The sequence below is a fragment of the Leptodactylus fuscus genome, chromosome 4, assembly GCF_031893055.1.
Source record: "Leptodactylus fuscus isolate aLepFus1 chromosome 4, aLepFus1.hap2, whole genome shotgun sequence".
NCBI classification, from domain to species: Eukaryota; Metazoa; Chordata; class Amphibia; order Anura; family Leptodactylidae; genus Leptodactylus; species Leptodactylus fuscus.
Window position 1 is genome coordinate 162,327,004 of NC_134268.1, and position 17,259 is coordinate 162,344,262.

General features: G+C 39.6%; 1 protein-coding gene across 1 annotated transcript in view; it reads right to left on the reverse strand.

The window, feature by feature from the left end:
- Window positions 1-17,259, reverse strand: part of SH3BP5 (SH3 domain binding protein 5) — a 48,225-nt gene that overhangs the window by 24,526 nt on the left and 6,440 nt on the right. Inside the window, exon 2 of the mRNA XM_075271299.1 lies at window positions 10,999-11,061. Within this exon, the coding sequence (XP_075127400.1) occupies window positions 10,999-11,061 (63 nt within the window). The remainder of the gene's footprint in view (window positions 1-10,998; window positions 11,062-17,259) is intronic.

Sequence of the window (17,259 nt, forward strand, 5' to 3'; positions counted from 1 at the left end):
AAGGAAAGTCAACCAGTCAAGACAAACTGCAACTACAACTGGAAGATTCCATAGCTTGCATGCCAGGATTTATGTTAATATATACTATTCAGTCCCAACATAATGAACCTTAAGCTATTGGCATCACTGCCCTAAATATGCTAGGTCTTCCAGAGTGAAAGCCATTCTGCAAGTATGCTAACAGGCCAAACCAGACTCTAACTCCGACTTATCGACAACCAGAATGCTACACCTCTATACTGTAACTGGCCGACAGTCATGCTCAGCCAGAAGCAATAAAGATCCTCCAATTCATTAAAAAACTAGTGATGGAATTCCTATGAAAGTAAATATGTAACAACGTATACATCTAATACATCAATAATAATTGTATAATATCATTAAAAATAAGTATTTTATTTTGAAGCAGGAGTCAGTAACTTTTTCTCGCCAACTGTGGCTCCACTGAAAATTGGTCCCCACTTGGACCTTAACTCCCTGATTCCATCTACGTATTAGGGAGAAGCCACACACAGCAGCTATGGATGACAGCAGGCAGGGTCACCAGTTATTTCACTTACAAAGTGACCCTCTGATAGATTTTTGCCTGCCGCTTCTTATTGGCCATGTGGTAATCTACAAAAATGTGTGTCCAGTAACAAGGAGCAGCCCGTAATCTGTTTCCCTGTGCAATCATTGGCAGCCCAATCACCACGCTGGGGTGCCCAATTATTTAAATGGACAGCATATACTACTACTACTACTACTACTACAATTTGGCTGCTTCTATAGAGGGTATTAAATGTATAGTTGGCTGCCACTTCCCTCAGCAATAACAGCTGAGCGATAAGATAAGATAATCCTTTAATAGTCCCACAGTGGGGAAATTTCAGCATGTTACAGCAGCATAGTAATACAGATACAGGATAATACACAGTAATATATTAGAGACGTAGACACACATAAGGGTATGTTCATGATGGAATTTGCATTCCGCGTGTGAACAATTCCACGCAGCTAGCCGAGACAGGATGCCAGTGCAGCCATCGCCGTATTCCGCTCCGGATTAGGCCCGATGAATGGGCGGCAAGACAGGGTATGTTGCTTCTTTTTTCTGCTACTAGTTAATGGAAAGAAGAAGCGAGTGACTCCCTTTGAAGTCAATGGGAGCCATTTTTGGAGGTGGATTTTGAGGCGGATACCGCCTCAAAATCCGCTCCATAAAAAACCCATGTGAACATACCCTAAGGGTTTCTAAAGACAGACCTGTGGTGAATAATTGACCACTACGAATACATGAATGTATAGAGAACCTATCAGGTGTTATTTCCACCCTAAACTGGCCCCAGCATGTGTAACTTCAAGTAATGAATTTTCTCATGGTGCCCTTCACTAAGCTCCCTATTGCTGAAAGTGAAGTTCTAGGCATTTCAAACCTTAGATTGGTATATGCATATTTACCTTAGAGTTTTCCCCATCTCCAGCAGCTTTGTCTGCTGTCTCTTTTTCTCACTGCCCGTATTCCTTATCAAACAGTTATAGCCACCTCCCCCCAGCTTGCTGAACAGGACACTATGAAGTATCACAATACTTATTATGATTATTGATTATTGATTATTATGATTATTGATTATGATTATGATTATTATTATGATTATTAGAAATCTAATATAAATGCTGATCAAATAATATGCACATACTTCTAGAGAATGGACTCAGTAATATCTGTGAGTTTACATAGAGAGATAACATAATCTGTGTGTTTACATTGAGAGATAACAGAAAACTGCAATTAGCTAAACAGCACAGCTGTAGATAACACTGAGAGCATGGACTGAGGTCACTTGTCCTATCACACATGACCGGTGCTATGGAAACACTGTGTAAACAATGGGAGGATTAATTTCACATAGCAGGAAAACAAAGCAGCATTGCTAAAGCAATATATATAGGAAAACTCTTCAATTTACATAAGATAGCAGTATAGATAGGATCCTTGAGATGGGAATAGCCCTTTAACTAGTCACAGGGTCAGGAAGAATCTTTGTCTAGTTTTTAACAGCTTACACTATGTTCACACTAGCGTTTGGGTTTCTTTTCTTCGAATCCACTTGGAAACCCAATCTGCTTAAAAAGTGGTTACCCGCAGAAACCTATGGACTCCATAGAATATAACGGGTCCGTCAGGTTTCCACCCGAAAAATGGAGAGATGAAGAGTCCTGCTTGCAAAACTTTTCTCTCTACATTTTTCAAACAGAATGGGAAATGGAATCTCCAAATGGAGACTGAGCACTAGTGTGAACCTAGTCTTATAATGTGACTTTGTGAGGGACAATAGAGGAGATGTCATCACTTGGTGCTGGAACTGGTTTAGGGCGAAAAACAACTTCACGGGTTCCCTTCAAAAATTCTAGTCTTCGGGTCATAAGCCAAATTATATACTGGTTTTCAGAAATAAGCCCTATTAGGATTTTAAATCATATGAAAGTTTATTTCTGTAGCATTTTAGGAATTGGGTCATAATTTTTCCCAGCTCATCTAGTTGTATAAGGCAGTGGCAGATGGTAACCCAGTATGAGCTATCGAAAATGTGAAGAAACCAGAGATAAATGCGGGTGAGGTAAAGACAGGAAGAAAAAAAAATAGACATTGATTTAACCATTGATTTACTGCACTTCAAAATTCCAGACATAGCAGAGACACAAAGAAAAGATTAATATGATGATATAACATTTCTTGGCCTAGAAATCTATGTAGAGGGCAGGATCAGTGAATTCTGTTTGGTTACTTTGGCACATACTTGATGTAGGTTATTAGATACAGACAGGTCTTTATAAAATGCCAATAACATATTAAACTTTGTTTCCTCATTTGAATAAAGAGTAAAAGCTTTTTCTAAGCATCCCTGGTCCAAGTACATGTGTATTCTCAGGCAATAGAGGGGAATAAGTCGTGGCTCACATCACAGCTGAAAACAAAGAACAGGGTAACGTGAAATCCAACATTCCGATTCCTTCTCCTACACCCTTCAATATCTACCATCAAGGGTGAGTTGGGACAACCCCATACATTTTAGATGGTTGACCATTCCCACCAAAACTGATAGATTTGGTTAATGTTCATGTAAAGTGTATGACCAACTTTACAACATCACCCTCTTCAGGTATTCTGTTCAGTACTCCACTAAAGGGATTGTCCAACACTTCATTTGTGGGGGCCCTACTCCTAACCCCCCTCCCCCACCAGAGCAGCAGTGGAACTATACAGCTGTGCATAGTATGTAGCGCCCAAGAAAGGTACAGCAAGGTCAGTTCCTTTCAAGTTCTGACACTGATGTCCGATCCTAATAGAGAAATCCAAGACAACTCCAAGAAAGTATTGGGCAATTTGTAGGCAGTATGTTGTTTTGTTTTTTTTAAAATGTAGATTGTGAGCCCATAAGTACGGTATGTTTTTGTAGAATGGGAGGAAATCCACGCAAAAACGGGGAAAACATACAAACTCCTTGTAGATGTTGTGACTCCAGTGCTGCAAGGCTGCAGTGCTAACCACTGAGCCACCGTGTTGCCCCCAGGCAGTATGTTATAGAATAGGAGTAGCTGAGCAAATTAATATATAGATTTGAGTATTTTATTCATTTAAATTTTTTTGTTCATTCCTCGCTAAAAAGTCAAGGAGGCGGTCCTATCAGTGATTGACAGCTATCTCTGTATGCCCAGTCATCGAGGGGAGGCTGTCAGTCACTGATAAGGCTGCCTGACTTAGTAACAAAAAAAGACCAGAGATTTCAATTGGTAAATCACAGCTTATACTGAATCTTTTCCCATAAAACTATTTGCACCGACTGCATTTGCCTGGTAACAGGTTCCCTTTAAGCCTAATTCTCCAGAACATCGATTAAGGTTCAGGCTGTTTTCTATTTTCTAGTTGAAGTTTTTTGCTCCTTAAAGAATATCTTTAGTTCCCATATGCCCATCCTCCGCATACTGTATCTTCTTGTACTCGTTCATAACACAGCCATCTTTACATCTAGGTCATATGCGGCTCAGTCTTTGACAAGCAGTAGACATGGCTGGAGACGGCTGCTCTCTAAATCACTTCATTAGTCTCCTAAGTGAGAAAGGCTACTGATATAAATAGTAATAACTTCACCGCGTGGAACCTATTTAACCGAAACAATGAACCGGGAAAGCACCAGTAAATAATGCAAGAAACACTTCTTCTTTCGCTTTGAATAAGCTGATAAAAACATATACATAGCATAGAAAAATAGCCGAGGGACGGCAGCAAGATAGATATTCAGAATTATCGCAATGTAGTGGCAAAAAATAAACTAATTCAGGCTGAGGCCCCACATTGTGGAAACGCAGCTTTTTTTGAAGTAAGATTTTGTTGTGTTTTTTTTTTAGCCAATGCCAGGAATGGTTACAAAAGGAATGGGAAATATATAGGAAGTTCTTATACTTCTACCCTTTGCTTAATCCACTCTTGAATTTGGCTCCAAAAACCGCAACAAAAAAAGCTGCATTTCTGCAACGTGAGGCCTCAGTCTAATAGTTAAAAAGAACAAAAAAAAAAAAAACATAAAAAAGGTATTGTCCATGATTTTTTTCCCCCCCATTTATGGTCTATCCTTAGTATAGGCTATAAATATGTAACTGGTAGCTGTCCATTAGCCGGCCCTGCACAATTCAGCTGTTTGGGGGTTTGTTCAATTCATGTACTTAATAGTGAACAGCGCCAGAAGTAAGATGGTTTATAGTGGCCACGCGCCAATATTGCAGCTCAGCAACCCTAAAAATAGGCCATAAACAAAACAAGTCTCACATTATTAAATCCTATAGTACTAGTATGGAAACCCTTTTAAAATCAATTTTACTGAGTTTTTATCACAGGCTTAAAAGAATAACAACAGGCTCTGTTCATATCAGCAGATGACTAGACAGGAAAATCCAATCTTTAATAATGAAACACTCTGTGATGTGCATTTAGGGCGTAGGCAGCATTTAGCATGCACCTGTATACAAAGATATAGCATTTATGACCCATCTGCCCATTCACAACATAGACATAATTAAAGGGTAACCCAGAAATGCTTGGCTGAGTTTCTCATTTAGCTACAAATCCTAATAATTAGCCTGGATGAGTATAGGTATGAGGATTGTAGATGACCTAATAACACATCTATATAATGATCCAGCAACTTACAATATTAATTGGTTCTGGCCGTCAATTGTAAGTAGAAGCCATTGTAACCGGAGATCATAACTAGAATGAATCCTGACACAAAAGCCAGAAAAAAATATTTTGGATGGTTAAAATATTATTAGAAAAATATTCTGCCAAAAGGGACACTTTGTACCACAATTGTTCACCCATTACACAAAGCCTTACATGACATTCCCTGTAGCTGTCCCAGTGAACACTGTCTTAGGAGGCGAATACTTCAGATGACATCAGGTTTTCTCCTTTGTGGTTAGTTGTACCTTGCACTTGCTCACTCAATGAACTTCCAGGAAAACTGACAGTAGCTTACAAAAATCTCTCAAGGAATATACATTGACCCCAAGAACTAGCAAATTATTAATAGAAAAGTCAATCAAGCATTTATCGTGAAGTTAGTCCAGCAGAATTGTGAAGAAAGAAAGGGTTACAGATCTTTACAAGGACATGCACCAACAACTATTGTTCATCACTAATGTTATATATATATATATATATATATATATATATATATATATATATATATATATATATATATATATATATATATATATTATCCAGAGTATCTGCCATGTGCAGCTAGATGGGATAGGAGTGACTCAATAGGGTGCGGGTAGGTGGTCTCAGGTGACTAGGGCTATGCTGTCAGCAGTGCACCCCACATTTGATGGACGGTGCGAGGGGGAGGATCCACAAAGTGAACACAACAGTTGAGGTGTCCCACAGATGCTCACTTGGATTCAAGTTTGGGAAATTAGGGGGGCAGGAAAGTACTTGGAAGTGTTGGGCATGTTCTTCCTGGCCAACCCCTTTAAGGGTAAAACTGTGGGAAGGAGTAGCCACCACTACCTTATACCTCTTTAAAACCTAATTGACAAAAAAGAGCAATATGTGCACTATGTTCCAATCCAAACCTACAGAATGATCATGGGAAGAAAGCTAAACAGAATACAATTATCTAATATGCACCCGCCCATTAGTTCCAATGATTAAAGGGTTTGCTGGGGTTAGGTAATGATCAGGACATACCTACCGTTCCATCATATATATTTGGTCCAAGAAGGATTTTGTCATCATAACATTCCCATGAGAATTCGAAGTCATGGTAAATTTCCTGTGTACTCTGTTGATGGCATCAGGAATCTGACTTAGTAAATCTTCATGACTAACAATCGAAATTGTGAAAGCCATATTTTAGGGAAATCACTATTTAATACACTTCATATTGCAATAACCTGAGTTCTAACTAGACCACCACTGTGCAGGGTTAGTCTCCGGATATGAGCTACATAGTGAGGTTCCTATTAACCAGAACAAAGAGCGTATATTATTCTGGCAGACCTGTGATAAACCATTAATGTGAATGGACTGGCATGCAATCCTATAGGAACACAGCTGCAGGGGTAATATACAGCCAGTCATGACTTTTCCCCCTGACATCTTTAGTTTATTAGGGGCTTCAGAATCCATCTACAAGGCAATGACAGATGTGAAATGTCTGCTGAAGATAACACGCACCTAATAACCAGCCTACAGTCTAAGAGAAGAGAAGACGCTTTCTACTAGTGCCAGCAGCTGACACATACAATACTAATAGCTCACAGTCCCTGGGTCATACAGCAAAAAGCTATTTAAGTTCCCGTGGAAATTTTTTAATCGTTCCATCATAACAATAATATAAAATTGGCTCTACAAGTCACTTTCTCATTGCTTTGCTGCCCCTACTACTTCTAATACAAGGTATCCAATTATAATAAATGTAAAGTAGCAAAAAGCTTTTAATCGATCACTGCTGCTGATGGACCTGGGTACTCGTAGTGAGTAGAGATGAGCGAGTAGGTATTCAAAATACTCGTACTCTGTCGAATACAATACCACGCGGTAAAAATTTGATTCCCCTCCCACCTTCCCTGGCGCATTTTTTACACCAATAACTATGCAGGGGAGGTGGGACATGAACTAGGACAACATAGGCATTACCAAAAAAAAAATATATATATATATATATATTAAAAAATATTTAAAAATTTGAAATTCGATTCGAGTAGACCCTCAATATTCAACTATTCGATCGAATACCTACTCGATCCTCTCTAGTAGTGAGACATCATACATTAAACTGGGACAAACAGAGTAAACTGGCATGGCGGTGCAGCAAGACAAGAGAACCACCGCTTTCCTCTCTCATCTCATTATTATTGCACTGCAATATAATGCAATGACAGCAAAGCAAATTACAATACAGTTACCACTACTGTAAATGTAACAAGACATGAACCTGTGTGAGCCAACCATGGTCAACATTCATCAAAAAATAAATTAAAAATAAAAAGTTATATATAGTTCATATTCAATGACTGCAAGAAAATATCTTAAAAATCCTGATAAGGACGCTTGAATTCAGATACATTGCCTGACTTCGATATATGTTATGGATAATTGTATTTGCTGGACTAGGATTGACCAGTTACAGAAAAAGTTCTTCAGTGGTTTTAAGATTGTTGGGTTTTTTTCCCTATCTTCCAAAGGCTAGAATTTGCAAAATGGGAAAACAAATGTGTGTGTGGTGAAAATAAAAAAAAAATAAAATTCTGCCACAGGTTTTATGGCTTTTTTTTCTCCTCTGTTCACATTTTTTAGAAAATGACTTGACACCTTTATTCTGTGGGTCAGTAGAAATGTAGCAATACCAGATCTATAAAAGAAAAAGATTCTTTTGCAACACTATATTCTGACCCATTTTTTATATTTCTACAGTCCATGAAGCGGTGTAATGACTTTTTTGGTGGAACGGGTTGCATCTTGTAATGGATCAACCACACTGGCAGGGCTGGGGGCCCTCAATAGGCTCCTGGTGGTCATGAAGAGCATCTATGATGGTATACGGGATGTCAATTGCTAAAAGAACCAACCAGATGGCAGGAGTATAAGCCTAGAGGTGCAGTGGCCACAATCAACTGCGACATCTAGAGATTTAACAGCCACAAATGGAGATATCACCATTTACAATTGTTGGCTTCTCTGAACTACATGATCTCTTCAATCATCGGATTGGCGGCGGTACCAGGCATCAGACCTCTGCCAATCTAAGAAATGGTCAATTAATCTTATAAGGCTGGAAAGCCTCTTTATGTTATTAAAGAGGTTCTTCTACCATCTCCACTCTTTAGCATCCTTTATTAGGTGCCGCTACACTGATTCCAGCAAAGTTGGATTTTTTCTTCTCACCATTCCCAAGCAAATAATGAATTTGATGGGATATTTAGATTCTCTACTGTCAAGAAGGTGAACTGCAGTAGGGTCAGGCAAGGGCGCATAATTAGGAGCTCCAATCAGAAGTGGAATAGAATCATACTCCATTGCCGGCTCCTGTCTGAGACCACCCCATTGACAGTAGAGACATCAGGTACCAAAACTAACCGGCAAGACCTAGAGCAAAAAAAATTCCAACAGTGCTAGAGCCAGTGAATGGAGCCTACTAACAGATGCATAAACTAGAGCTAGTGCAGGTAGAGAAAGGTCCCCATTAAAAGGGAACTTCCAGGTTTGGGAGACTGTAGACAGATATACCATTGGTGTAGCTACACAGGGGCCCAGTAAGTTAAAGGAACGACCTTCTTAACAGCAGCTTTCTACTGTGTATTACACTGTGAGTAAATGTCTAAGCTAATCAACTTCATAACCAACGATTACTGGTGAATTGTTAGAGAGAAATAAGGAGAGTGCTCTATCTTGAGATGCAGGAAAACAAAGGGTCCATAAGTGTTCCTGCACAAGGGGCCTCAGATGTCTGTGTCCACCTGTGGCTTTTCATGTTGATGACCTATCCTTAGAATGGGTCCAACACCCATCAATCAGCTTTTCTCATCATCCTCCAGCACCGTAACTATACAGTATAGGGAAACAGAAACACATGGCTCTGTACACTGTGTAGTGGCCATGCTGGAGTACTCCAACTTTTCTTCTATTCGAGTAAGAGAGTGGTAAGGGTTGGTGTGTAAGTGTTTCAGTAACAGTTCTTGAACTGAGCTTAACAGCCAGTCCCTTCAAAACTAAGCCACCAGTCACGGCTAATGAGACATAGAAGCGCGTTGGGTTCGCTAAGGAACGGAACCAAACAGCCACACAAGAGGTGGGAGAGACTTCCTGCCACCGATGCCTATGTCAAAACATGGCAGCCTACAGCAGAACCTTCACTTCCAAAACCAAATGACAGGAAGTGAAATGGAGACAACCATAAATTATTTAAAATCTAAAGCACTTTAGTAACTTGCTTTGACAATCACTAAAAAACTTTATTAAAAGAAGATTTCATCTCCATTTCCAAATGAAATAGGTCAGGAATTGTGTCTGCATTTACAAAGGAGACCGGTTAGTTTACCTTCATCAACATGTCTGGTAGAGGAGGTGAAAGTAAACCTCCCCTTTAAATGACCTTTTTCACTAACAGCGTAAACAACTAAAAGTACAGCCAACCTCACTTTCTACTGTGAACTTCAGAAATCAACCATAACAATGGCTTCTCACATTAAGAGCCTTGAGCCAGTAAATCTGCTATGTAAATCATCTTTAGAAAATGCTTAACTACTTGCTGACCACCCGTTGACTATAAATGTCCAGGTGTCTGTTTCTCTCTGCAAGGACGTACCTGTATGTCCTTGCAGAATTAACAGCTGCATGAAATTGTGCAGCTGCAGGAACATGGAGCCGGCTGTCAGTGACAGGTGGTATCCCCACAGAGAAGGCAAGGATGGTTTATTACCATTCCTTCCTTCCAGGTCTCTGCATACGCAGGATTCAATACAGCTATGGGAGTCGCCATAACATAACAGGAACTGGGTGCAAAAAATACACAAAAGTAAAAAAAAAAAGAATAAAATAAATGCCTATGTATCACTGAAAAAGAAGCAAAAATTATTTGAATAACCCAAACAATTTATTTTTTTATAGCCTTCCAACCCACATGTACCAAAAAAATCCTTGAAAAATGGGTCCTGTCATGAACCAAGCAAAATGACAAGTCGTGAAGTGGTTAAAGGGGTTGTCCCAACTGCTTCTTATTGATTACCTATCCTCACGATAGGTTATCTGTAAGAAATCAATGGGGTTCGACACCTGGGACCCCCCTGATCAGTTGTTTCAAGGGGTTGCAGCACTTGTACGAGCATCATGGTCTTGCAATCTATTTACAGCCCCACCCACTTCCCTTCTATGGCATGAGCTTGTTCGGCACGGAGGAGAGGTGCGCATGCGCAATTATTTAGCCGGCTGTCTGTGCCGTGCATTGGAACGATCAGCAGGCGCATGCGCGTCAGCCACGTCCGATGTTGATATGTTTGTACTTCATTCACACTTGAAAAAGGAGTCCTCTTCGAAACGCGTTGTGTATTTCAGTGCAAATAAAGTCTATTTTTTAACTGTAAGAAGCGCAAACGTCTCCTCTGCTACCACTCCATCTTCCTCTTCTTTGGGATGAGGCTGTAATGACTTTGCACAGCCAATATAAAACAGAAGTGGTGTGATGTCAGCCCTGATGACCAACAGTATACCAATAAAAGGTTATCAATAAGGAGGAGTTGGACAGAAACACAGCTGACACTAGTACACAATAGTAGATCTATTATCTCACCACAACCCAGGAAATACCATGTAGAGAGGCAGAAGGTTGTTAGGAGCTGGGGCAATAAAACTGTGACAGATCTCTGAGGTTCCGGCTTTATTACGGCTAGTTATAGGACAGATATATAACTTTACAGATATGGATTTATTCTTTCACTATTCCATGAATTCCATACCTCAAGTTCAATTTCTCTCCGGTTGATATCATCAGTTGACTGATTGAGTTTCTCCAATTCTCCCTGGATAAAAAAAAATATATATATATCAATAAGTCTGATAGAAGAACAAAAAGATATAGAGAAATACAAATAAAAGCATATATAAAAATGTTTTTTAATATAGGTTTCTCAGCCAATAATTTCAGGACATTGTAAAAAGCTACTTATTAATTAAAGGTGGTCTCTCCTGAAGGAGTGACATTATTCCCATAACCCATTAAAGGTATAGTCATACTGCATCTGCTATAGTTTCCCAGTGGCATGGTACAGAAAATCCAGGTGTAAACTAATACAGGATTGAATCCCATAGTTTCAGATATAATGTATTTTAGCACTATTACCACTTCATATATTTTATGCATTACATGTTCAACATCTGTCATACATAAAGGAATGTATTCCAGGAAACAGCATCATGCACCCTGTCATCCGGCAGTTCAACAACTTAAAGGGGTTGTCACATGAAGTAAAGTCAGCAGAACCTTTGTCCCACTCCAAAAACAACCCGAATGCAGCTAGGCTGAATGTTTTTGGGAAAGATGGTGGTCGGTGCTCCCATTGACTTAAACGGGAGTGTTGGAGGTAGTTGAAGTACAGCCCTGGTTCAGTGTGGACAAGACAAAGGTCCTGCTGAGCTTACGTTGAGGGGCAACCCCTTTAACTGGCATGTGGCCAAGTTGCAGTCATGGTCGTACCACTTAGTGATGACATGTATTCAGCCTTGATGGAGGATACCTAGCAAACATCATTTCTAAAGGAAAGCTGTCCCTGCTTTATATCGCCATATGGCACAGAATGTAGGTCTTTCCTTGGCTATGTCAGTGTAGGATCCCTTTAAAATTTTGGGCTTTTCCATGCAGTTCCTTTGTTTAAGTGTCGTAAACAGCTCTGGAATGTTAACTGGAAACAGACAATGTGGATCTTATTACAGAAATCCTGACAACGTCTTAGGGCGCCCATGGCTGCTGCAACATACAATCCTAAAACAAAAAAAAATAGTTGCTGTATACAAGACCCATGGTCGATATTGGACTAGATCTATGGATGGCACAGTCTGAAATTTTCTAGTTTCATAGAAGCTAGATTTGGAATACAGGAAGAGGAAGGAACGTGGCCATGAAAAAAACAAAAAAAACAAACAAAAACAATGTAATAAGCATAATGTAGGCAAACGCAAAGCTGGAATGTCCCTGTGGACTTGTCTACACAATATTCATTGAAATGCAGAGCAGGAATGCTGAACTTTTCAACCTAAGCTACACACTACAGATAAGCACTGACAGCACATAGTTAATAAAAGTTTCATGAGTTTCCGAGGAATTATCTACTTTATACTGACCTAATGATAAAAGGAGGGGGCAGTGTGATGGGGGTTGTTTTCATGCACATTTATTTGCATTCTTAGTCAGAAGAGAGTGCATCCACCATAAATAATGGCCATTTCACATTCTGCAGGCAACAGTAGGTAGGAAATATTATAGAACGTCATGACAGGGCCAGCGGTTCATGTGCGAGACTTGTGAACCCGAAGAATGAGCTGCTACAAATCTTATTATCAATTGCATATTTTGGTTATTAGATTCATGTTATGTATGGAGCTATTGTTTTTATTACTGTATGTTGGTATTCTTTGAAAACAACATGGTTTTAGGACATTGCCCAAGAGAGACGGAACAAAATTAGGAGACTTTGGGTCCCCCAGGAGTGTTATGATAAGCTCACAATATGTGCGACAGGAGATAAGTGTATATATATTAGCACCCTGAGCCTTTTTTGATGTACCATCAAAACTGTTTGCTCCCTACATACCGGATATACTCGAGTATAAGCCGAATTTTTCAGCACAGTTTTTGTGCTGAAAAAGCCCCCCTCGGCTTATACTCGAGTCAAGCAAAAATAATTTTTTATTTTTTGGGGGGAGGGGGGGGGTCTATGACCAACCACAATAGTAATGTACAGAATCTCCCATAAAATAGTGGGGGGAAAAAAAGAAGCTTTAAAAAAATATAATAAAAAATAAAGTAAATAAAAGTTCTAAATCCCTCCTTTCCCTAGAATACATATAAAAGTAGACAATTACTGCGAAACACACACATTAGGTATCCATGTGTCTGAAAGTGCCCGGTCTACTGAATATAGGGTATCTGCAGTGCTCCTCTTCTGTCAGGAAGGGGTTAATAGGAGCTCTGCAGATACCCTATATTCAGCCAGGCTGAATTCCAAGTGGGGGGGAAAAAACTCAGTCCTCAAGCTCAGGGAAGGGGCAAACAGACAACCAAAACAACCCTCCCCCTCCCTGCACCCAGCAACTACTGCACCCAAAAACTCCCACCATTTTAATTTTTGAAATTTTCCAGTAGCTGCTGCATTTCCCTCCTAGGCTTATACTCGAGTCAATAAGTTTTCCCAGTTTTTTTGTGGTAAAATTAGGGGCCTCGGCTTATATTCGGGTGGGCTTATACTCGAGTATTTACGGTAATCCCTTTTAAGTGTATTAAAGTATTATTTAGCTGACTTATGGCACTGTTACTTAAAAGTGGTATTCCAGTTAATCCATATCCACCAGAGATGGTTGAATGTTTATTCGTCTATGTTTAGCAATTCCTACTCCAATGAATGCAGCAGTGCACACTGGACGACCAGACTTTCTGGTTCTCGAGATCGGTGAGGGTACTAGCGGTGGGACACTTACTGATCAACTGGATTGAATTCCATTCAGGTGTGGTCCATTTAAAAAAAAACAAAACAAAACACTGACAACTATCATAACGGACAGAAATGGACAGTAACTGATGGCTATCAGTTACTGTCCGTTAGAAGTCCGTTGCCCATAGACTTCAACGCTAAAATAAATAACGGACACTTGTCCTGCATGTAGGATTTCTTTGTCCACTTGAAAAAACGAATATGAGTGTTAACGGACACAAGATAAAATCCCATTGAAATGAATGGAAATTTGAGATGGACCAGCTAGTGTCCGTGCAAGATTTTAGCAATGGACAATAGCCACAGACACTTCTGACAGAATCCAACAGCAGTGTGAGCGCCCCCTAAGCATCATACTTTATTTTACTTAGAAATAGATATTGTATCGTAAAGTTGTATTTTGCATGCCATATTTTTTTTTATTTTTTTTTCACTGTAAAGAAATATTTTCAGTGTTGTTGTCCATATTAACCATTTCTTCTGTGGAAAGCTTGCAATTACCAGAATAATTAATACATCTCATATACCCTGATAAACATGGACAAGCTCTTTAAAACAACTAAGCTGTTCTTAACTTTCTTAATTTGAGATTTCAGCTAATACATTTTGGGTTACCTGTCAAATGGATCCATCATCTATCTATGGTGAGACATTCACCAATCACTAGCCCACACGTGTTAGGTCCCCCCTTCCTTCTGAGCCCCATGAATGCAGTGCAATATGAATGACCGCTCTATAGCTCCCATAGAGTTTGACCAATAGCTCCCATTATAAGTCCTGCATGATGAGAAGGATCTGGAGCCCCTCCCCCCTTCTAGTGATCAGTACGGGCTCAGTGAAACAGTGATCACTTTTCTGTTGTGGAAATGCTGGTCAGATGACTAGAGGGTCGGAAAGGTTTCCATTTATATTAACAAGTCTCCTGTTGCTTTAAGAAAAAGAGGAAATGAATTGGCTGGTGTGAGGTTACAAGATACAATGAATATTCCATACATCTGCTTATTTAGTATGGAGGAAATTGAAGATTTCCTCTGTGAGAAAACTGTAGTGTTATTCTGCCTATATCCTCTCGACACATTTTTTGCTTACACTGAAAAACCTCATCCTACTTCACAATGGTTCACGGCGCCAGTGAACACAGCACAATACAAATGTCACAAAGTGTTAGAAATTAAGGGTATGTCCACACAGGACTGATTTGCTCAGGATTTTCAACAGCACCAAAAAAAAAACCCCAAAAGGGAAGTTTTTCGTTCAGAATTTATAGTGTAATTGTTGTGAGTTTTCAAAAGGAAATCATAAACTGACAAACAGAGCTAAAAATCCATGGCATGCCCCAATATAGCTGTTGCAGGTGAGTATAAGAGTATGTTCACACTGAGGAATATAGAACAGATTATAGAGAAAAAGCCGAAGTGTATGTTCACATAGCAGGTAGGAAGAAGAATTTGAGGTAGACTCTTAGACTCTGCTTTCCAACCTTCTGGCTTTCTACCATGCCTTTCACTTTCAGATGAACGGGCCTAGTTAGAGGAATGTCTTGCCAATCAGAGGCGTGCCCCCCCCCAATCAGAGGGGTGCCCCGCCAATCAGAGGGGTGTCTTCTACTTCAATCTAATTTAAAAAAAGGCAGATTTTGGTTATTGTAAGGCCCCGTTCTCACGGAGTAACGCGCCACTCATTTAGACACGTATACACGTGTCAGAGTGCGGCGCTTCAAAACAAATCCCATTGATTTCAATTTGAAATCAATGGGAGGCACCCGTTGAAATCAATGGGATCTGTTTTGAAGCGCCGCGCTCTGACATGTGTATACGTGTCTAAATGAGCGGCGCGTTACTCCATGAGAACGGAGCCTTATGACTAGACACTGGCACATTTTGACTTACTAGACTTGTGGATTCTCAGAAAAAGGGGTGTCATTTAACTGAAACACAATACACCAAAATGGTGTCCGAAAATTCTGGCTCAAAGTAAGAAAACTAAAATGTAGTGTACACTTAGAGTAGTCTGAAGATACACCAGATTTATCATTGGGAATCATTCACTGCGAATAATACAGCATATTGGGAGCAGGGCGGTGGCTCAGTGGTTAGCACTGTAGCCTTGCAGCGCTGGAGTCCTAGGTTCAAATCCTGCCAAGGACAACATCTGCAAGGAGTTTGTATGTTCTCCCCATGTTTGCGTGGGTTTCCTCCCACACACCAAAGACATACTGATAAGGAATGTAGATTGTGAGCCCTATATGGGACAGTGACTGTCAATATATGTAAAGCGCTGTGGAATATAATGGCGCTATACAAGGAAGCATAATAATAAATAATAATAATCCCATCTCCAAAGACATACTGATAGGGTAAAAAAAAAAAAGTACATTGTGAGTCCTATGTGGGGCTCACAATCTACATAAAAAAAAAAAAAGAAGAATACGGCATATTTTCAGACTGCCTGTTAGTATGCACTTTCTAACTTTTAGTAAATCTAGGCCTGTGTCTGAATTTGGCCTGAAGTGCTGATCTTGGAGACTGCATATGCTATGTGAGGAGGGGAGGTGTTTCCATGGGGTGTTTGTCTTATGCATTCGCAAGGATTGGCTATTTACATAGACATATCATACAGTACATCTGAGGACAAGGCATATGTAAATATACAAGCTCAGACTTTTCTTGCAGCACCCAGGGGAACAAATTATAGCTAAGTGTATGTTAGGAAATTAAATAACCACATGCGCCCTGCTAGTATCATAGCACACTTGCAATGCTAATAAATTTGTACCTATTTATTAACCAGAAGGTTACACTTGCAAGCAGCCATTCCCCGACAATGAGCAAACAAAAACATGGCGGTTTCATAAGACCACTTATTCTAAGACGGCTTGTTGAAGAAAGATGTACCAAAATAAATAAATATATATATATATATAATTTATTTATTTTTATATAGATTTGGTGAATCTCTTGGTCAAAAAGTGAAAGCTAAAACAACGAGGATGCGATTTACATTTTCATTGTAATTTACGCCAGTTTTCTGTACTAAACTATAATGAATTTGTCATGTGATTCTGTCACCTTCCACCTACAGCAAACCTACAAAAACATCCCGAGTAGTGGAAAACTGGGAAAAGGTACAAAATATTTGCAGAAAGTAGCCGAAAAAATTTCAAATCACATTTTTGCCAGTTTTGTTTTTTTTAAAAAAATGTAGACTGAGCCCCATATAGGGATCGCAATGTACATTTTTTCTCCTATCAGTATGTCTTTGTAGAATGGGAGGAAATCCACACAAACACGGGGAGAACAAAAACTCCTTGCAGATGTTGTCTCTGGCAGGATTCGAACCCAGGACTCCAGGCTGCAGTGCTAAACACTGAGCCACCGTGTTGCCCCACATTTATGCCAGTTTTTGACATCAGAAAACTGCTGCCTAAGGTTTGATGTATTCTCGTTTAACTGGAACACATCTGATCTGTAAAATGATGAGATCTAATTTCCTAATAAACATGTCTGAATTTTT